Raw genomic sequence first — 18,643 nt, 5'->3', positions numbered from 1 at the left:
ACTCCTTCCTCCTGCCAATCCCCACTTTGTCCCAGAGCATGACTCATTAAGCTCATGGTAGAATACTTTGTTGTTGTTGCTGTTGTTTTAAATCGTTTGATGTCTGCAACATAATCTAAAAGGAAATGCATTTTATTTCACCTAAAAATTTGAATTAGGATCATGAATAACTGAAAAGGTTTAGCAATGAGCAAACACACCTAATATATACATTTTTTTTCTTTTTTTTTTTTTAATATTCTCTTAAAGAGTTTATTATAAACTAGTGTCACAGGCCACAAGGAAGTAAAAGGACTATGTACAGCCTTACGGGAAGTAGGCAGGGAGCGGAGGAGGGCCAAGATGAGCCTAGGGCCTTGGTGGGCGCATTCCCGGGGGAGGGGGCCCTATAAGGGAAACCAGACAATCCGGTGAGACTCCGAGAACAAAAGGCTTAACAAACAAACAGGTGTGGTAACGTGGCCCTGGAGAATCGGGCCCAAGCCTCTGTGGAGCTACTTCCATAACTCTGTGGCCAAGGTCAAAGAAGGCCTCGCATCCCTGGGGGAGGAGGCCGCATCCCTGGTGGCGGCATGCCCATGGGAGTTCCTCGTCCAGGTGGGATCCCCACTGGGGGACCCATGGGAGGCCTCATACCAGGAGGTGGGCCCATCATGCCTGGAGGGGGTGCCCCTCGGCCCATAGGTGGTGGAGGACCTGCACGGCCAGGTGGGTACTGGGTTGGGGCCCCTGCAATACTGGCTGTGGCAGCAGCTGCAGCTGCTGCAACAGTACCTCTTCCTTGTGGGGTCATCACCTGTTGGGATGGACCACCAACCCCACGGACTGGCCCAGCAAGTTCTGCAGGAGCCTGAGGCATAGGAACCCCAGCTGGGATTCCTCTACCAGCAACTCTGCCAATCCCCGGGCCCCCAGCAGCTCCAGCAAGTCGCACTTGGGCAATGCCAGTATCTTTTGGAGGTGGTCCCTCTACTGTCATTGAAACCAGGTTCTCCCCTCGAAGTAGCACGAGACCAAGGACTTGCTTCTCTTCTCTCTCTGCTTGTTTTGAGTTCTTTGGTTTGATCTTCCTGAACTCATCACAGTCACAGAGGATCAAATTCATACGCTTGTCAAAGGCTTTAAAGGTGCCGATGAAGATACGGCCATCTTGCAGGACACACCTCATCCTGTAGTCAATGTGTTGCAGCATCTTGCTGCTCTTGCCCACGGTCATGGTGGCGGTTCTGATGGCTCGGATTCCCGCCGGATTCGCTTTCGCGGAGGCCTAGAAGCCCGCGAGTAACTCGCTTCCCGCCGCCTTTTTTTTCTTTTTTGACCGCACCACGCTAGAGGCATGTGGAACTCCCTGGCCAGGGATAGAACCTACGCCAGGGTCTTAACCCCTGGACCACGAGGGAAGTCCCAAACCAAACATGCCTAATATAGAAGAGGAAAGGTTAGAATAAACTCCAATAGTTATAGGAATAGAAAAATCATAGTCTGTAAAGATATATGTAGGTATGTGCTAAGTCAATTCAGTTGTGTCTGATTCTTCACAACCCTATGAACTGTGTGGCATGCCAGGCTCCTCTGTCCATGGGATTCTCCAGGCAAGAATACTGGAGTGGGTTGCCATGCCCTCCTGCAGGGGATCTTCCTGACCCAGGGATTGAACCCACATCACCTGCGGCTCCTGCATTGCAGGCAGATTCTATACCACTGAGCCACCAAGAAAGCCCCATAAAGATATATACTAGTGATTTAATGGTGAATTCATCCAGATGTAAAAGTAAAACAAAAACAAAACAAAAACCTTAATTCTCACCTGCTCCCAAAATAAAATATTCCTGAAATTAGACACTCTTCTCCTATCACACATCAATCAATGCCTACTTTTGTAACTATCAGAATAACTGAGTAAGATTCCAACCACAGATCTATACATGGAAACATGGTTGGCTTTTACCCTCAAGAGCTACAGAAGTAATGATTCTCAAATTTGGAAACTGCTAAGAGAGGAACACAGTAGAGATAGGCACAAGTTGCAATAACCTATTAGTATCAGTGACAAGAGAGAAAGAAAAGATACCCCAAGGAAAAGAAAATTCAAAGACAACGGAAAAAATGTGGGGAATTTAGTTTCCATCTGGCTCTTTGTGAATTGCTTTCATCTTTAGATTAAGCCCCTTGTTGTGTCTGTTTGTATTTTGTTTCTGAAATGATTGATAACATAAAGTCACTTAAATAATATCACTTAAAACATACTGAAAGAGGAGGAAAATATACAGTAGTTTTGTGCTCTGGAGAAGGTGACCAGAAGGGTCAGTGAACACATCTGTGTAAAGTGACTGGAAGACCAGTGACTAATTTTACATTCTGGTCCCAAAGTTTTGTCTCTCACCCAGAATTAGTTCAGAGATAAATCAATCTACTAGCATTCAAATAAGACTGGAAGCTGTGTTGTTTTTTTAAAAAAAATTAGAATTTATAGCAGCACTTTCCTGATTTGATCACATTCCACCCCACCCCATCCCATCCCAATCCCAAGGAATTCCTGTGACTTGCCAGAAGTAAACTGCATTTCTTTCCTTCTTTCTAACAGGTGCATATTACGTAGCCACTCCCATAAAATGTTAGAGGTAGGCAAAATGACTTTGATAAAGTTTATACCAAAAAAATGAAATTTTACAGCATTCCTTTGAAATACATTGTCAAAGCTCAATTTTAGACTTTAGACACTCAAATTATTACAGTTCAAATACCTGCAAGGGGATAAATGCAATCTTTTCCATTGAAAAATCCTTAAGTAAAGTAAGTAAAGTCGCTCAGTCGTGTCCGATTCTTTGCGACCCCATGGACTGTAGCCTACCAATCTTCTCCCATGGGACTTTCCAGGCAAGAGTACTGAAGTGGGTTGCCATTTCCTTCTCCAGAAGATCTTCCCCACCCAGGGATCGAACCCGGGTCTCCCGCATTGTAGGCAGACGCTTTACCGTCTGAGCCACCAGGGAAGTCTTTGAAAAATCCTTAATCCAAAGAAATTCATTTTCCCTCAACCTTTTTTTCCAAATAATTGAATTACACTAGAAGCAATAATGATAATTTTTAGCTCTTATGTATTAGGCATAGTGCTATGTGCTTTACATGCATTATCTTTTTTAAACTCCATGACAAGTTCAAGAGATAGGAACTTTTATCATTCCCATTTTACAGATAAGGAAACTGAGGCTTGGAGAGATCGCTAATTTGCCTAAGTTCACACAGCTTTATCCACAAGAAAGCTAAACCAGGATGTAAATTCTGCTCTCTCATACCTCACTGCCCATACCCTTATACTGAAGAATTTTACAAAACTAATAGGTATTACCACCTGCCCATAAAAGAAGAGTGTAAGCATTCTAATCTGAATGTATAAATGCTAAGCTAAGGTTAATGCACAGGAAAATGTAATAAATAGGTGAACACACTTTAGGTGACTATAAAATATGAGAAATGCTTTGATAATTTGATACCCACACCCATCCTTATTGGCTAAAATACCTTTTTTTTAAAAAAAGTAAATGAGGTTTCAAATATGCTGCTATACCACTGACTATTTCAGGGTGTCCATTTTACTTTCCCTATACAGATAGAGCTGTAATGATAAAGGGATAAAGTAGGTGGACAACAAGGATCTGGGCATTCAACCTAATTGTGTGCGTGTTTGCTAAGTTGCTTCAGTCATGTCCAACAGTTAGTGGCTGTATGAACTCCCTATCCATGGAGTTCTTCCTATAATTTCAGTTTTAAGAAAAATCTACTCAAATCTGGGCATCAGATAAGTGTTTTAACACATTTGGTTTTAGGAAGTGAAAGCTAAATTCAAAGCCAGGGTCACACAGGGAAAGCACTTGTCTAAGCTAAGATGGGATAACCATTGCGCTGGTGAAATTCAAAACATACAAAAGGGTCTCCTGCTTGAAACATTTTCTGCCCTTGCCTGGATATTGTCATTATAGTTCATCACACTGACCAAAATATCCACTAGATACTGATTTCAGAAATTCAAATGACACTAAAAGCTGTTTGCTCTTTAGTATAAATTAGCTTGATTTGATTTCTTTCCTTTTCAACAGAAATGGGAGCTTCTAGCTATTCTCAACCCTGGCTGCATGCTTAGAATCATCCACGAATATCTGAAAATAATACAAATGCCTGGGCCCCATGCCCAGAGATTGTGTGACTCTGGGTAAACTAGGACCCAGGCAGCAGCACATTTTTCAAGCACCCCAGCTGGCCCTGGTATGTGCCAGGCTTGAGAATCACTGGTTCAGACACTCTCTGCCTCCTGTACAAAGAAGTAATAACATTTGCTGACCATGTCCCTATTTTCTGTGGTTTCCATCCTGGAAAGATTAAACTTTCTCACAGTAGGCTACATTAAGGGAGAGAGAAACCATCACAAAATCTACTCTGAAATAAGAAACTAAAGTTGTGTGGAAAGAAGGTTAAAGGGGGGAAAGTCTGTTTTTGGTGATTTAAAAAGAAAAAAAAAAAAAAACCACATGCTATCTGATTTCTTTGGGATACAGGAGACATGATTCCATTTTCTTAAGTAATCCTTTAAATATGATTCACTTTGAACTACATACTTCTTAACTGCCTCTGTGTCTTTATCAAGTTTACCACAGCTGCCATACGATAAGAGTCAAACCTTAACCGGCAGACTCCAGTCATTCTGAGACCACTAGAATTTTGACTACAAAGTAGGCTCAACAACCAACAAATTCAATTGCTATTTCTTTTCATGACATTTTATCAATTGTACAGATCTGCAATATGTGAGTCAACCTGGATGAAATACCTATATTTCAGGAATCTAGGTCAGAACATTATTATTACTGTAAGAGGTTAAAAACAGACATCCAACGTCACCTAAGGTTCTTACAGGAAAATTTCACATATAAAATAACCCTTTCCATTAAAAGGTGAAACTTAGAAGAATTAACAATTAACACTCTCTGCTACTAACTTTCTGGTAAGCTGTCAGTAGCCACTTAATCGTACGTTTTATGAGGGCAGAAACAGTTTCTCACAGGTTTCTGCATTCTCCAAACTTAGCACAATACCAAGCACATAGTAGGTACAAAGTAAATGAGTAATATTCATTAAATAAACGAATGTGTGCCTTCTGACTCGCTCCAGTGGCATCCGACTCTTTGTGACCCTATGGACTGTAGCTTACCAGGCTCCTCTGTCCTTGGAATTCTCCAGGCAAGAACACTTCAGTGGGTTGCCAGGCTCTCCTCCAGGAGATCTTCCTGAAGCAGGGGTAGGACTCGTATCGCTTACATCTCCTGCATTGGAAGCAGGTTCTTTATCACGAGTGCCTGCTGGGAAGCACTGTAAAATATATGATAGTATTGGAACTCACAGAAAACACAGGCTAATGATTATAAGTAAAATGCACTCTTGGGCTTTTTTCCCTCTACCACAAAAGCTACCATTGCCTTTATGAAATCAGTAACCATATATTTAACCTTTTTTTTTTTTTTTTGCCACTTTTTCCTATGAGTTAATGGAAAAACTGCTGAAGAGAAGCTTTCAGTGAATGTCAGATAAAATTCCCCCAGAATCAAGTTAAGAGTATTTGGAGACCAGACACAATCTGCATTCATCCACCTATTCTTGGACTGTAAGCTTACATTCCACTCCTATCTCTAACACAGAAATGAAGTAGAAAACAACACGAAAAAGAGTATACTCTTCAACTTGGCCTCATAAGTGATATTAAATGCCAGTGTTCTTGGTGCTGAAATCAATCTTTGTCTAATGAGCCAGAGAACAAACCAACTGAGGCATTTTTCAGGTTCTTTTGGAATGAAGTTACTCATCACATGCTTATATTCATTAGACTTAGGCAAGAGGAAGACCCTTGATTATTATACCACATCCACTTGCCTCTGAACCATAGTTGAGCTAGCTAGGTTTGGATTTCTCTCTAGAGAGAATGGTGACTGGTTGATGTCAGTGGTACACCAATTCATCTCATCTCATCTTTTACTTTCAGAGACCAGGAATAAGTTTTCAAGACTCCTTGTATAGTAAGTATGCATTTTCTTTGGTTTTATTTAGAGTGTTTCTGAAAGGTTACTACTATGCTTCCTCCTTCTCATCCCCCTTCCAGTGAACCTGGGATTCTTGGACAGAAAAAAAACTATCAAAAATGCGATTGGATGAATTTTCTAGGTGCCATCCATCCCAACAGGACTGTAATATGGAGTAATTTATTAAAATATCATTGGTACTAACACATACACCATAAAGAACTTTATTAAGTAACTTACACACCTTTCTAAAATGACTTTACAATTATGCCATTTATTGACAAGCTTTTAATAAGTTATGCCTTTATGAAGAAATTAGCACAACTGGAAACTGGTTTATGGTCCTGCTATATTTGTGCACTGATGATAGTGTAGAGGATAAAACAGTCCAGCAAAGAGCAGGTGTTCAACTTTCAACAGGTAGGAAGCCTTAGTAAACAGTTAGATTATTGACTCTGAGCTCAGATCAGTTGGATAAACAAAGATCTGCCCCAGTAAGGAAGGAGTTCTCTGTACTTTTTCTCTGATCTTCCATTAATCAGTGCCATATTCTAGAAGTTGGGTTTCCAAAGACAGACATAGTCCCATTCTTCTCCTCAGGGTCATCCCATATCTAGACTGTTGTTGAAGCAGGGGAGCCACAATTCAGAAGAGGACATTTTAAGAGGACATCCTGATGCAGACTATCCACTACCTATCTTATATTTAACCTACTCTTTTTTTTTTTTTTTAACCAAAAGAGCCCTGCTTTTATCCAGGGTAGCAACAAAACCTTGCTTAAAAACTACATTTCTTTGCCTCTCTTGCATTAGAATTGAGCACGTGATACCATTTGGCCAGTGAGAAATAGAAGTTGCTGTCAATGTGTCCTAAAGAGCTCCTTAAAGGGGAGACAGACTCAGGAGGCTTGCACTCTTGTTCCTTTTGGCTCTTCCCATTTTTCCTGCCTGTAAAGGGAACATTGGTGGCTGTAGCCACGGTGGCCACCTCCAGAAACTGAGAATGAGGATCACGCCTTCAGGCAGAGGAGACACCTGGAAGGTCCTGGGTCCCTGATGAATCTGCTGAGTCACCACCGAGCTGTCTACTGCAGGGTCTCTTCTATGTGAGAGAAAAATAAACCCCTTTCTGTTTTAAGCCTCTAGTTTTGTGGTTCCTATTGGTTCATAGCAAAATATAATTTCTGACTGAAATAAGTCCAGTTCCAAAGTTTATCAATCATAACATAAGAGGACTTGAAATCATGTCATTTGAGAAAGGTTGAAGGAACCGGTGGTCATGGAATGGATGTGACAGTTGGACTATGAAGAAAGCTGAGCACCAACGAATTGATGCTTTTGAACTGTGATGTTGAAGAAGACTCTTGAGAGTCCCTTGGACTACAAGGAGATCCAATCAGTCCATCCTAAAGGAGATCAGTCCTGGGTGTTCATTGGAAGGACTGATGTTGAAGCTGAAACTGCAATACTTTGGCCACCTGATGCAAAGAGCTAACTCATTTGAAAAGACCCTGAAGCTGGGAAAGACTGAGGGCAGGAGGAGAAGGGGACGACAGAGGATGAGATGGTTGGATGTCATCACCGACTCGATGGACATGGGTTTGGGTGGACTCCGGGAATTGATGATGGACAGGGAGGCCTGGCATGCTGCGGTTCTCGGGGTCGCAAAGAGTCGGACACGACTGAGTGAACTGAACTGAACTGAAGGAACCGGGGATTTACATCTGGAAAGAAGGAAGTGGAAAATATAGAAAATAAGTATATTCAAAGTTGTGAGTCACTGATGTATGAAGAGCCACAGAAGCCAAATTAGAAAGGATGAGTGAGAACAAGAGGAGCAGACTTCAGCCCAAAGTAAAAGATTTTTCACATAATAAGATCATGGATGGGGTTCCATCAGTGGAAGGGTTCAAGTATTAGGATGAATGTCTATTCCATGGGAATACAGTAAGGAGAAGAAAACACTAAATGGGGTAGTTGGGGAGGGTGATATTTACTTACATTTCCACACTCAATCCAGAGAGTCTATAAATCTGTGAGTTCCTAATACCTAATCATCAATTCTCTCTAATATAACAAAATATTTTCTGAATGCCTGTGAAGGTGATTTTATTGCTTTCCTCTGTTTATTGTGTTTAATTCACCTAACGTATACCATCTGTAGGCCTCTTTCAAGGACAACTGCCTTTTCTCCTAATTTTGGAAGTGTCTTTTGCTTGTCAGAATTTGAAAAGAAATTCATTTGCAGCTAGAACAGACTAAGCAGAAGTCAGACATTCGTTGCATCTTAACTGCACGCCAAGCACTGAGCCATGCGCTTCAGATTCATGATCTATAATTTCACAACAATCCTATGAGGAAAACGGTTTCATTGCTTCCATTTTTAAAGGAGAAAAATAAGACCCAGGGAGTTTAAATAATTTTTCAGGATCACATAACTAAGGGTGAGGCCAGAATAGAACTTGGCTATCAGACTCTAGAATCCCATACTACTGACACCTATTCAATATCTGGCTTCAAAAAGACGTATGTACATCTAAGGATCATAGTAAAACCAAAAGTGAAATACAGGGACCATAAAATCAAAGTATGAAGTCAAATACACTTTGTTTTTTTAGTATTTATTTTTGTAAATTCATTTATTTTTAGTTGAAGGATAATTGCTTTACAGTACTATGTTGGGATACTAAACCAGGGATAGAACTACCAAACATCAACATGAATCAGTCACAGGTTTATCCTTGTCCCCTTCCACTTGAACACACCTCCTTGAATATTTCTTTACCTATACTTTCTTCTTTTACATTCAATGTCACTTTATCCTTGTCTCTAAATATCACCTGGAAAAAACAAATCTGAAATAATGCACATTAAAAAGGCACATGGCAGCTATATGACAAAGGGCAATACCTAGTCTCTGGATAAATTGGTGAGGGGTTATAAGGTCAGCCTTTCTCCGCAAACAGCTACACTTACCTTTGTAAACCAAAGCAGCTCCAACCGGAATCTTCTCCCATCAATGACTGAGTGGAAGCCCACAGATTAAAAAACCTTGAAAGTATCAAAACACAGTAATTTTTCACAACAAATCTGACAACAAAATTTAAAAGCCAATATTTGAAATTAACTCAATATTTGAAAAACAAAACACCTCTTTTGCAAAGGGCCTAAACTTTTCTCTTACAGCATCGTTAACACAAGAATAAGAATGTGTATGAGCTGGCACAGTATTTCCTCATGAATCCTTGTTAGGACTTAAAACCTGTCCCTTCAAAGCTGAAGTAACTGCGTAATTGTTTTTTTTTTTTTAAATAGCCACTGATATTACAGCTGAACGAACTAAACATCACTTTATTAATTTTATTCTAACCTATTTTTTTCTGGTTTTATTTTCAAGTCGCTTTGAAGCTCTATCCCATTTTGCCACTTGTTCGGATACACTCTGATTCTGCCTTGCATGCTGATCAGTCAAGATAAGCTCAGGATCAGAACTCTGAAATAGTGGACTTCAAATATGTCCAGACATATGCTGTGCGTTTCATCTCACAAAAGCCTGGCACATTCTGCCCCGCCTCACCATGGAGACCATCCCATTTAGGGCAGCCTGTACCATCCTGATTACAGACACGGAGACCCCGATGGCCATAAACACGATCTTCCCTCTCTGTACATTCAATGTGCATCAAGTAGTTCAATAAAATATACTTTGGGATTAGGTACAAAAGGAATAAGCAGCAAAGAAGAGAGAGGCAGGAAGAAAGAGAGAGAGAGAGAGGAAGTAAGATTTGTAAAGATAAAAAAAAAATAAACCAAGGTGAAGCCAAGAAAGTTTGGTGATGGCTCTCATTTTTTGGCAGGTGGATTTATGGTGTTAATGGCAAAGAGCAGAAAGCCAGGAGGAAGTCCTCACTGACTCAAAGATACATGCATCAATTACTGACTTTGGTAACTATGTCTCCTATAAGCAGTGGCCCTACCTGTCACCACCAAGGGGTCTACTGTGACTGAGCCTGTAAGTTAGGAACGTCCTTCCTCCCGTCCCCCAGCCGTGTGTCTCACTTGGCCACTCTGAGGGCACAATCGCCTTGCTCAGAACAGCCAGGGTAGTGGTAGTTTTCTCTGCACATTGCGCCTTGGCCCTTTGCTCTCATAAGATAACCCTGCAGGTGCTGTTCTTTGCTTAAACTATCAGCATATTTAAAGGAGTTGCATTTTCCTAAACTACCAAGCATGCAAGGGGCTGTGAAGTTATGACAGTCGCCAAGCAGTTTTTCTGGGGGCAAAATAATAGGAAGGAGAGAAGTCAGGTCTCCTTCCTGCTGCAGCCCAGGACCCAGCATGGCTGCCATCCCAAGAGGGAAAGAAAAATCACTGATCGAACTGTGTCTGCTCTGCATGCCAGCTGGACATTGCATCCTTTCTCTCCATCCTGAGCGTGTGAGACAGGAACATGCTGACACACGTGGACAAATGCTTGTTCCAAGTTCTACATTATAAACAATAACTCCTCGGCGATTCAGAACTAACCACTGCAACAACACAGGGTCCTCCAAGATGCAATCATGCAATCAAAGCAAGCAAGTAAACAAAACCTTCTGGGCAGCCAGAATACAAGTCACAATATTCCTCTTCCAGAGCTGGACAGTGTCTCTCAGGAAAGACTGCCAGAGCTTTGCCCAGAATCCAGCTCATTCTAATTAAGACCTAGTTCTCAGCAGCTTGGCTATGTGGTACTACAGAGATCAGAAACAGAAATGAAGGCGTGTGCACTGCCCAGGCAAACGTCCTGACGGTGGTACAGAGACAGCAGGCTTTCAAGGAAAAGGCAGAGCTGACAGCAGCACGCAAGCAAACCATAACCAGTAACAACATAAGACAAAAATGCAGGAGAAAATTATCTGCTCCAGTGACTTCCGTAATATACTGCATAGCACAGTAAAATAAGTCATATTTTAATGACAATTCTCAATCATCAGGAAACATACCAAGGTTCAATACTTGGTGAAAGCTGAGGAGTTTTAACATTTTTTTTAAAAAAAGTTATGGCACTTCAATAGGTAAAGTTCCATTTTCTGGAACTCCCAAGTAATTTTACTGAAATGATTATATACCAGTATTTATCTTTAAGGCACATAGTTATTAGCTACCTAATAACCAGTCAGGGCAAAGCCAAGCCAGAAAAAGGGAAAACTGGATGAAAATGTCAAATTCAGATTACCACGTAGCAAAGCTGTCCATGTGAGAGAGGTGAGTGGAGGCTTAAAAGAGGCGGGTGTACTGAGAAGCTTGCCCTGAAGGCAAGTCTCTCTTCCAGAGCATGGTGGTGGTTATTCATGTGCCCTACATGGCCCGACCACGCAGGTGGAGCAAAGAGGGAGGGTCATTCCTTCTACACAAAGAGCTGAAATAGTAGCATGGAATTCTAGCTGATCTCCAGGTTAGGAAGGCAGATTTCCAGGATCCACTCTTGGATAAGCTAGTTTGGAACGTCTGTCTGGATCCCTGGAGTCTGCATCTTTTAAACCTTGGCCAAGCTTGGTCCCACTGACCTGGGATGCTGCGGTCTGGGGAGGGGCTCTGAGTGCCTGAACTCCTCAGTTCTGCACCTCTCACCTGAGGGATCGCTGACCCAAAAGGCAGGCGCTGCTGCCTCGGGGACATACACTCTGTTCAGCCTGCCTCCCATGTGAACACACAGAGCCCACCGTCTCCCAGGAGAGCCCAGTGAGACTCCGAGCTAGCACCCTCAGATTAAGACAGAATAAGGAACATAAAACTAGCCACAACTTGTTTTTTTCATTATTATTATAAGGTAATTGATCCCCACCCTCCACCACCAATGAAAAATATCTGAAAAAAAATTAAAAGGAGATTGAATATTTTACTGCATCTAAAGCAGTTATAAGAAAAATACAGCTTTGGGTTTTTTTTTTAAGTTTCTTCAGGAAACTGACACTGGTGATCAGAATGTTCCAATTCTAACCACTTTCTAGTCTTCCAGCAGCCTGTTTAATAAGAATAAAGGCTTACACTTAGGTACTGCTTAGCCTGTTTATCCCTCAATCATTTATTCAGGTGTTTGTACTCTCTATTTGGCTTCATTCTTTAATGAATCTCTTTTATTTTATTTTATCAACTTAATTTCTCCACAGAAATATTACAATCTCCCCAACTGCACAGATTTTTCAAATACAATCACACATAGAAGTCTTTAAAATAAAATGAATCAGTAGTAATGAATTTGAATATACATACAAAACCTTCCAGAATGGGTAGAACCAAAGCCTGGCTATGCTTCTTTGGCTTCAGCCATACTCATTACCTTTATGGTCTTTTTCCATTACATAGAAAGCAAACATTGATATCTCTGAGCACACAGAAAATTTCTTCTGCACAAACTAAGTAAACTCTACTGTCAATGAGGGCAGCTTGTTTAACCTCTTCCCTTCTATTGCTAAACAGGTATACTACGTAGTGAGACTGAAGGGAAGGAAAAGATTAAAGTTTACAGTATTCTGTACCTTTCTGCAAGATCCTCATGATGAGTGCTAGAAAAGGCAAGAATAAAGTGCTTGCTTGATTTGTCCACAGATGCTATGAAAGTTTCTGCACAATCATTAGATTCTAGCTCCTTGGAGGCTGGGATGGTGGCTTTTCATCTCCGATGTGTTTTAAACTGTAACAGCAGGATTGGTAAATTTGGGATTCTATCCAGTTTCTAGAAATTTCCAGCTCTCTTCATTAAATAACACTCTTTACATCATTACTGCATAGAAATACCCTGAAATTAAGTGAACTAAAATTCTCTAGACCTTAGCATGGCTTCTAAACACACTACTATATGAATGTATGTTCGATGAGTAGGATAGGTTGGGCTCAGGGGAACAATGAAAAATATTTCTCTGGAGTCAACTGAAATACATCTTGAGTGCATTATCTGAACAAAAATGAAAATCAGCTATTATCCTTTCCCTTGACTAGTAGATATATTTTACATTTATTCTAAATAATCTACAAAGTTCCTTCTTCTACATATTGCCATCCCCACTTCCTAAAACATATCCTCTGAGGCTATATTTACTACATTCATAGAGGCCTTACCCACACAGTCACTCAGTACATATTTAATCAAGGAATGAATACACACCATTTAAAAAACTCAACTGCACATCTCAAGTATCGAAACAGAAGGATTTTTACAATTTAAGAAAACCACCTTGTATCATTGTAGGAGAGAGTGCAGGTTTTGCAGTGATTAGAACTGGGTTAGAAGCCTCGGTAGAGGCTAACTAATGTACAAGCCTCAAACATTCAGCTTTCCCATCCGTCAAATGAGTTAATACTATTTGCAGAGTTTCTAGAAAGATTAGAAATAATATCTGCAAATCTGTAAGCACAGTGTCTGCATATATCATTTTAATGACGATGACAATGAGTTTTCTTTAAAAAATAATACTAGGAGCACATTATTTCCATCATTTTACATGTCCCAACTTTTTCTATGCCAGGTAATCCTACTAATATTTTATTTTGTTTGACATAATTTCCCAGAACAGTAGAGTAGCAGATTCAGAAGAAATAAGAAAACATATTCCAAAGTAAATATAAATAATTTTTAAATCTTGGAATATTACTGAATTCCAGTGTTTGGAACTGTACTGAGAGTTTTTCTTTATCCATCAGGAGTTTTGGATTGTGAGAAGAGAAAGTTAAGTCAAAATGAATTTATCAGAAGGATACAGGGTAGTTCACAGAATTGGAGGAAATGCTTTATAATCTGGCCTTGGAGGAACTGACAGAACGAGGTCACACTGGAGATCAGTGTAGAGGAATTAGGAGTGTGCTGTAGGGCAGCCAGGCGGAATATTCCAACTCTAACCACTTTCTAATCTTCTGTCACTCTGCTTAATAATAAAGTTCACACTGGTATACTGCTTACCCTGTGCCAATAATGCTTCTAAGTACTATGCATGCATTAAGTCCATCCTCACTTAATGAGGATTTATGAGACAGGGTAATTCTCAGGAAAAAAAGCAGGGTCTCATCAGTGTAGCTTGAGTCGTGTTCATCACGTAGTTGAGTCATGCATTGGGTAAGGACGTATCTCATCTGATAGTCTCACCAAGGTGACATGGAATAGCCAACGTCATGGTAATTTTAGCAAAAGAAGGGTTAAGTGAGGCCAGGCAGATAAAATCCACAAATATCTACTACATTTGATAGAACCCATATGCCTGGCTCTGAAAGATTCTGTGTCTCTATTTCTAGTTGGCAAAATATTTTCTATTAGTGATATGCACTGACAAGCATTTGGAAAGTTCAAAAACAAAATGTCTATCTTCCAGAAGTGGAAGTTATGTTTTGTCTCCTATTGTATATGTGGACAGAAATACAGAAATACTCAAAATGAGTATATGATTGCACACTGATTCCAGTGATTAATAAAATTTTTAAAAATATGTATTTAACAACAACAAAAAGAAACTGTAGATTCAGTCAAATTTAGCATTCCTGACTTCATTGGGTCTAAGAACCATAGAAGAGAGAAGAAAATTCTCTCTCCATTACCCCGGGATTAGCGAGATGAACATTCTCCCAATCTCTTGTAAGCCCCTGGTAAGTTACTCAAATAAACGAGACTCCCATTGCCAGAGAAAAAAAGACATTCTATTATCCCGAGAACTTTCATTTTGAAAAATCAGTTCTGATGTTTGACCTGACAAAGGAGGGAAAAAAGCAGTTGCTGCCATAAACTATATGTGAGGTTCCTGCAGGAGAGTAGGAACAAAATCAAAAGTTATGTTATAAGTGAAAAGAATAAGCAGTTGAATTTATTTCGAGTCGTCCCCATTTGTTTCTAATCAGAACCTGATTATCATTACTACCATTTCAAGAATCTTATAAACATGAAGAAACCTTAAAGTTTTCAACATATGAAGAATAATACAAAAGTTGTACAATGATAATTAGTATCCTTTAAGTTCAAGATTATATTCATTCTTTGTTTAGTCATTACATGCTCTATGAAAGCCTGTGACATTTAAGTCAATAGGATAATGTTAAAAGAACTAAAGAACTAGATATGTGAATCAAAGTATAAGTGCCTCACATGCCCTATTCTAAGATTTCCACTGATGTTCAAAGGGTTATCAAAGATGAGAAAGTCACTTTCAAATTAGAAACCATGGCAATAATCATCCACAAAGAAGAAACTTAGAGGAGTTTCAGCTATATATAAAGTAGATAAGATATAAAGCAAATAAGAACAGTCAAGGAATAACTCTCAAATTCTCCAGCACCCAGTCACTTATTTGTAAGGACAAGATCTAATAGCTGGGTGTTCTAAGACAGCAGAGAGTAAAAACACATCCTTTCAATTGGTATCTCAAAAATTTGAATAAGCACCATTTGAAGCCCTCAAATTATTACAGAGGCCATATCAAGTTGTAAGTTTGCAGTTGGGCATAGCTGCAGCTTACATAAAGCACGAGGCAAGCTGGCTAAGACACAGGCAGTCAAGAAGCCTGGACCCAGAAATCTGACACCTGCATAGCACCTTCACCAAATATGGAGAGAAAGCACTGCACAATCAACCTTCCTCTAGTGGACTACACAGGTGTCCCTCTCCCTTCCTTCTCTCTGCAGTCTGCCTCTCCTATAGGAGAGGAATCTGCTAATCAACAAAATAACTAATATCAAGCTTAAGAAAGCTAAAATCTAACCTACTGGCTTGTGGAGAGACAACAAACATGAATAGCCCACTGCTCACAGAAAAATGAGAAACAGGGAGAGAAAAATACTATGATTGGTTTATAAAGACATTCTATGGCATAATGAATTGAAGACAACATTCAAGATTTTTTAAAAATCAAACTTAAATACCTACTATAGAGGGAAATACAAGTAAACGTTAGAAAACATGACCTTCATGTCCCCAGTAAGATTAAGAATACATGAACTATAAAAGGTGAAATGGGGTTAGATTATAAATTAGATGGAAGTTTACTTGGTTAGAAAGCAGCAAAAGGAAAAGGGGGAGGTAATATCATAAGGAGAACAAAAGATGTAATATCGTAACTTTAACCTATGTTGACACTGCAGAAAATAAAATTAGAAATAACAAGGTAGCTGCACAAAGAGATATGTATGATCAGTTTCAATGCAGTATTTTTATTGGTTCCTCCCTTATTACTTTTTTAGCCCTTATTAAATAGTGACCCTATTAACATAGGAAACAGGAAACAACTTCAGTGGTGGATAGTTTAAATAAATTATACTATATCCAAACTGTGGAAAACTATGCAACTATCAAAAATCATGGATATGTTTTAATTTTATGACATTAAAACTTATCTAAAAATTGAAGAAAGTAAAGCTTTATATAATATGATGCCATTGAAAAATATGTATAGAGAAAAGGAGAGCAGAGGAAAGAAAACAATCCAAAATGATATGCCCCCCAAAGCTTAACATTTGTTAAACCAGGTTATACAGATTACCCATTTTTTTCTTGTTTTCACTTTTCTCAAAGTGATTTGAAAAAAGTAACACTGTATTTAATTTTTTCTTAGGGGAGATGGTTTAAACTTTTTGGTTATACTTAGATGATCTTCCATTATTAAACCAAGAAATAATGAAAATGAAAGAATTAAGTATACAATTTCAATAAGTTAGAAGGTAAAGCAAACCTAAAGAACAAAAAGAGGGACTTCCCTGGTGGTCCAGTGAGTAAGACTCCACACTCCTAATGCAGATGGCACAGTTCCATCCCCAATAGGGAAACTAGATCCCTTCTGCATGCATGCTGCAACCAAGAGTCTGCATGCTGCAACTAAGAGTCTACAGGCTGCAACCAAGAGTCTACATGCTGCAACTAAGAAACCTGAATGCTGCAACTAACGATCCTGAATGTCTCATTAAGATCCAGTGCAGCCAAAATAAATAGAATATTTTTTGAAAAGAACAAAAAAGAAGTATAAAGGTGAAAATATATCTTAATAAATTCAAAAATGGAAAAATAAAATAAAAAACAAATCCATGAACAAATCCTTTGGATAAAAATAAGCTTTTGGAAAAGTTAAGAATGAGTAAGGAGACAAATCAACAGATCCAGGGAGATTTTTTTTTCCCATTGCTAAAATATGTACATGCAATTTTATGAAAAATAAACTTGAAGTGTGAATAAAAATGATATGCTTAAAGAAAAGCATACCAACTTCCAAAATTCAGTCAAGAAGATAGAGGCAACCTCAACAGATCAATGATTATGAAAGGAATTTAAGACTTTGTCAAAGATCATTTCCAGAATGTGGTTCCTGGTCCCTTTTATTTTTATGTACAAATTATAGAAAATGTCCAAGGAATTGATGATTTTTCAAACTACCAGTGATTGCTTCCACAGGCTGAAAAAGAATATAAAACATCTGGACAACATTTTAAGAAACCAATTTGCCCCTAACTCCCACATTATGCAAAATTAGAAAACAGATATACCAAAAAATTTTTAAACACATATTTGAAAAAGATTCATATCAATAAAATTCTAGCAGAGACAAATCAAGGATACTCACCCCTTGTAGGAAGGTTCTGAGGTGGCTCATTATGCCAGCCCTCTTCTCAGGACTGTATTTTTTCCTCCCTGCAGAACGAACCTCTTGAGGAGTCACCACAGGCCATGGTGCGGATTCAGTGTGGACACACCTCACACAGTTTTAGTTCCTGTTGAGTATCAATGAATTTGAATTGCTAGAAGGCCAGAGGACTGAATTTAATGACCAGAAGCACCTGGGTCTCAGCTTCTCTCTGAGAAATGCTTCCATCAGTATATGTTAAACACACAAAGAAAACTAGAGGTGGGCTAAAGGATTCAGTGGAAGAAGATTTACTTCTGATTGGAAGGATGAGGAATCAGGAAAGAGATGGTGGCATCTGAGTTGGTATTTCAAAGATAGAGTTTGGACATGTTTGCATCATCACACATGGGGAGGAACGTAACAGTCAAGGAAGAACAAGAACCCAGGTCCTGCCAATCACAAGATACTATCCAACGTAGGACCGCCAGATGAGATGCCACTCAGTTAAATTTGAATTTCAGATAAGCGGATAATTTTTAGCATGTGCACGGTAAGTCGTTTCAGTTGTGTCTGACTCTTTGAGACCCTATGGACTGTAGTCTGCCAGGCTCCTCTGTCCATGGGATTCTCTAGGCAAGAATAATGGAGTGGGGTACCATGCCCTCCTCCAGGGGGTCTTCCGCACCCAGGGATGAAACCCACATCTCTTGCTGCTCTGGCATTACAGGTGGCTTCTTTACTGCTGAGCCACTGGGGAAGCCCAGTTTTTAGTATAAGTATGTCCAACACATGCAACCTTGGGTAGAAACCACCACAGAGCTAGGAATGGAATACCAGAAAGTTCAGCAGGAATGCCTTTGACTTGCTCTTTGGACATTCAGAGCATGATTTTGTTTTGCCTTTCCTCCATTCCTTAGCCCTCAACTCACAACAATTCGGAGAGAGACACTGGAAGTATCATCCAAACACATAACTCTGGGCTAAGAAAAGGGAAGGAGTCCAG

The 18,643-nt window shown here is 39.6% G+C and overlaps 1 protein-coding gene, 1 long non-coding RNA gene and 1 other non-coding gene across 3 annotated transcripts; all 3 read right to left on the bottom strand.

Annotated features, from left to right (window-relative positions):
- Positions 1 to 212: 212 nt before the first annotated feature.
- On the bottom strand, positions 213 to 1,295 carry LOC136169077 (small nuclear ribonucleoprotein-associated protein B'-like). Its single transcript, XM_065936842.1, has 2 exons — positions 532 to 1,295; positions 213 to 386 (listed from the first exon to the last, which is right to left on the bottom strand). The coding sequence occupies exons 1-2, from the start codon at positions 1,214 to 1,216 to the stop codon at positions 349 to 351; spliced, it is 723 nt and encodes a 240-aa protein (XP_065792914.1). The 5' UTR covers positions 1,217 to 1,295; the 3' UTR covers positions 213 to 348.
- Positions 1,296 to 2,921: 1,626 nt separating this feature from the next.
- TRNAC-ACA (transfer RNA cysteine (anticodon ACA)) lies at positions 2,922 to 2,993 on the bottom strand. Its single transcript has one exon. It is a non-coding gene; the product is annotated as a tRNA-Cys (tRNA).
- Positions 2,994 to 5,213: 2,220 nt separating this feature from the next.
- On the bottom strand, positions 5,214 to 17,699 carry LOC136169090 (uncharacterized). Its single transcript, XR_010663380.1, has 3 exons — positions 17,638 to 17,699; positions 9,044 to 9,118; positions 5,214 to 5,364 (listed from the first exon to the last, which is right to left on the bottom strand). It is a non-coding gene; the product is annotated as an uncharacterized lncRNA (long non-coding RNA).
- Positions 17,700 to 18,643: the final 944 nt, after the last annotated feature.

The sequence above is a fragment of the Muntiacus reevesi genome, chromosome 1 (assembly GCF_963930625.1).
Source record: "Muntiacus reevesi chromosome 1, mMunRee1.1, whole genome shotgun sequence".
In the NCBI taxonomy this organism is placed as follows: domain Eukaryota; kingdom Metazoa; phylum Chordata; class Mammalia; order Artiodactyla; family Cervidae; genus Muntiacus; species Muntiacus reevesi.
Note: the sequence above shows the minus strand (reverse complement) of the source record. Positions and strands in the feature narration are given on the sequence as shown.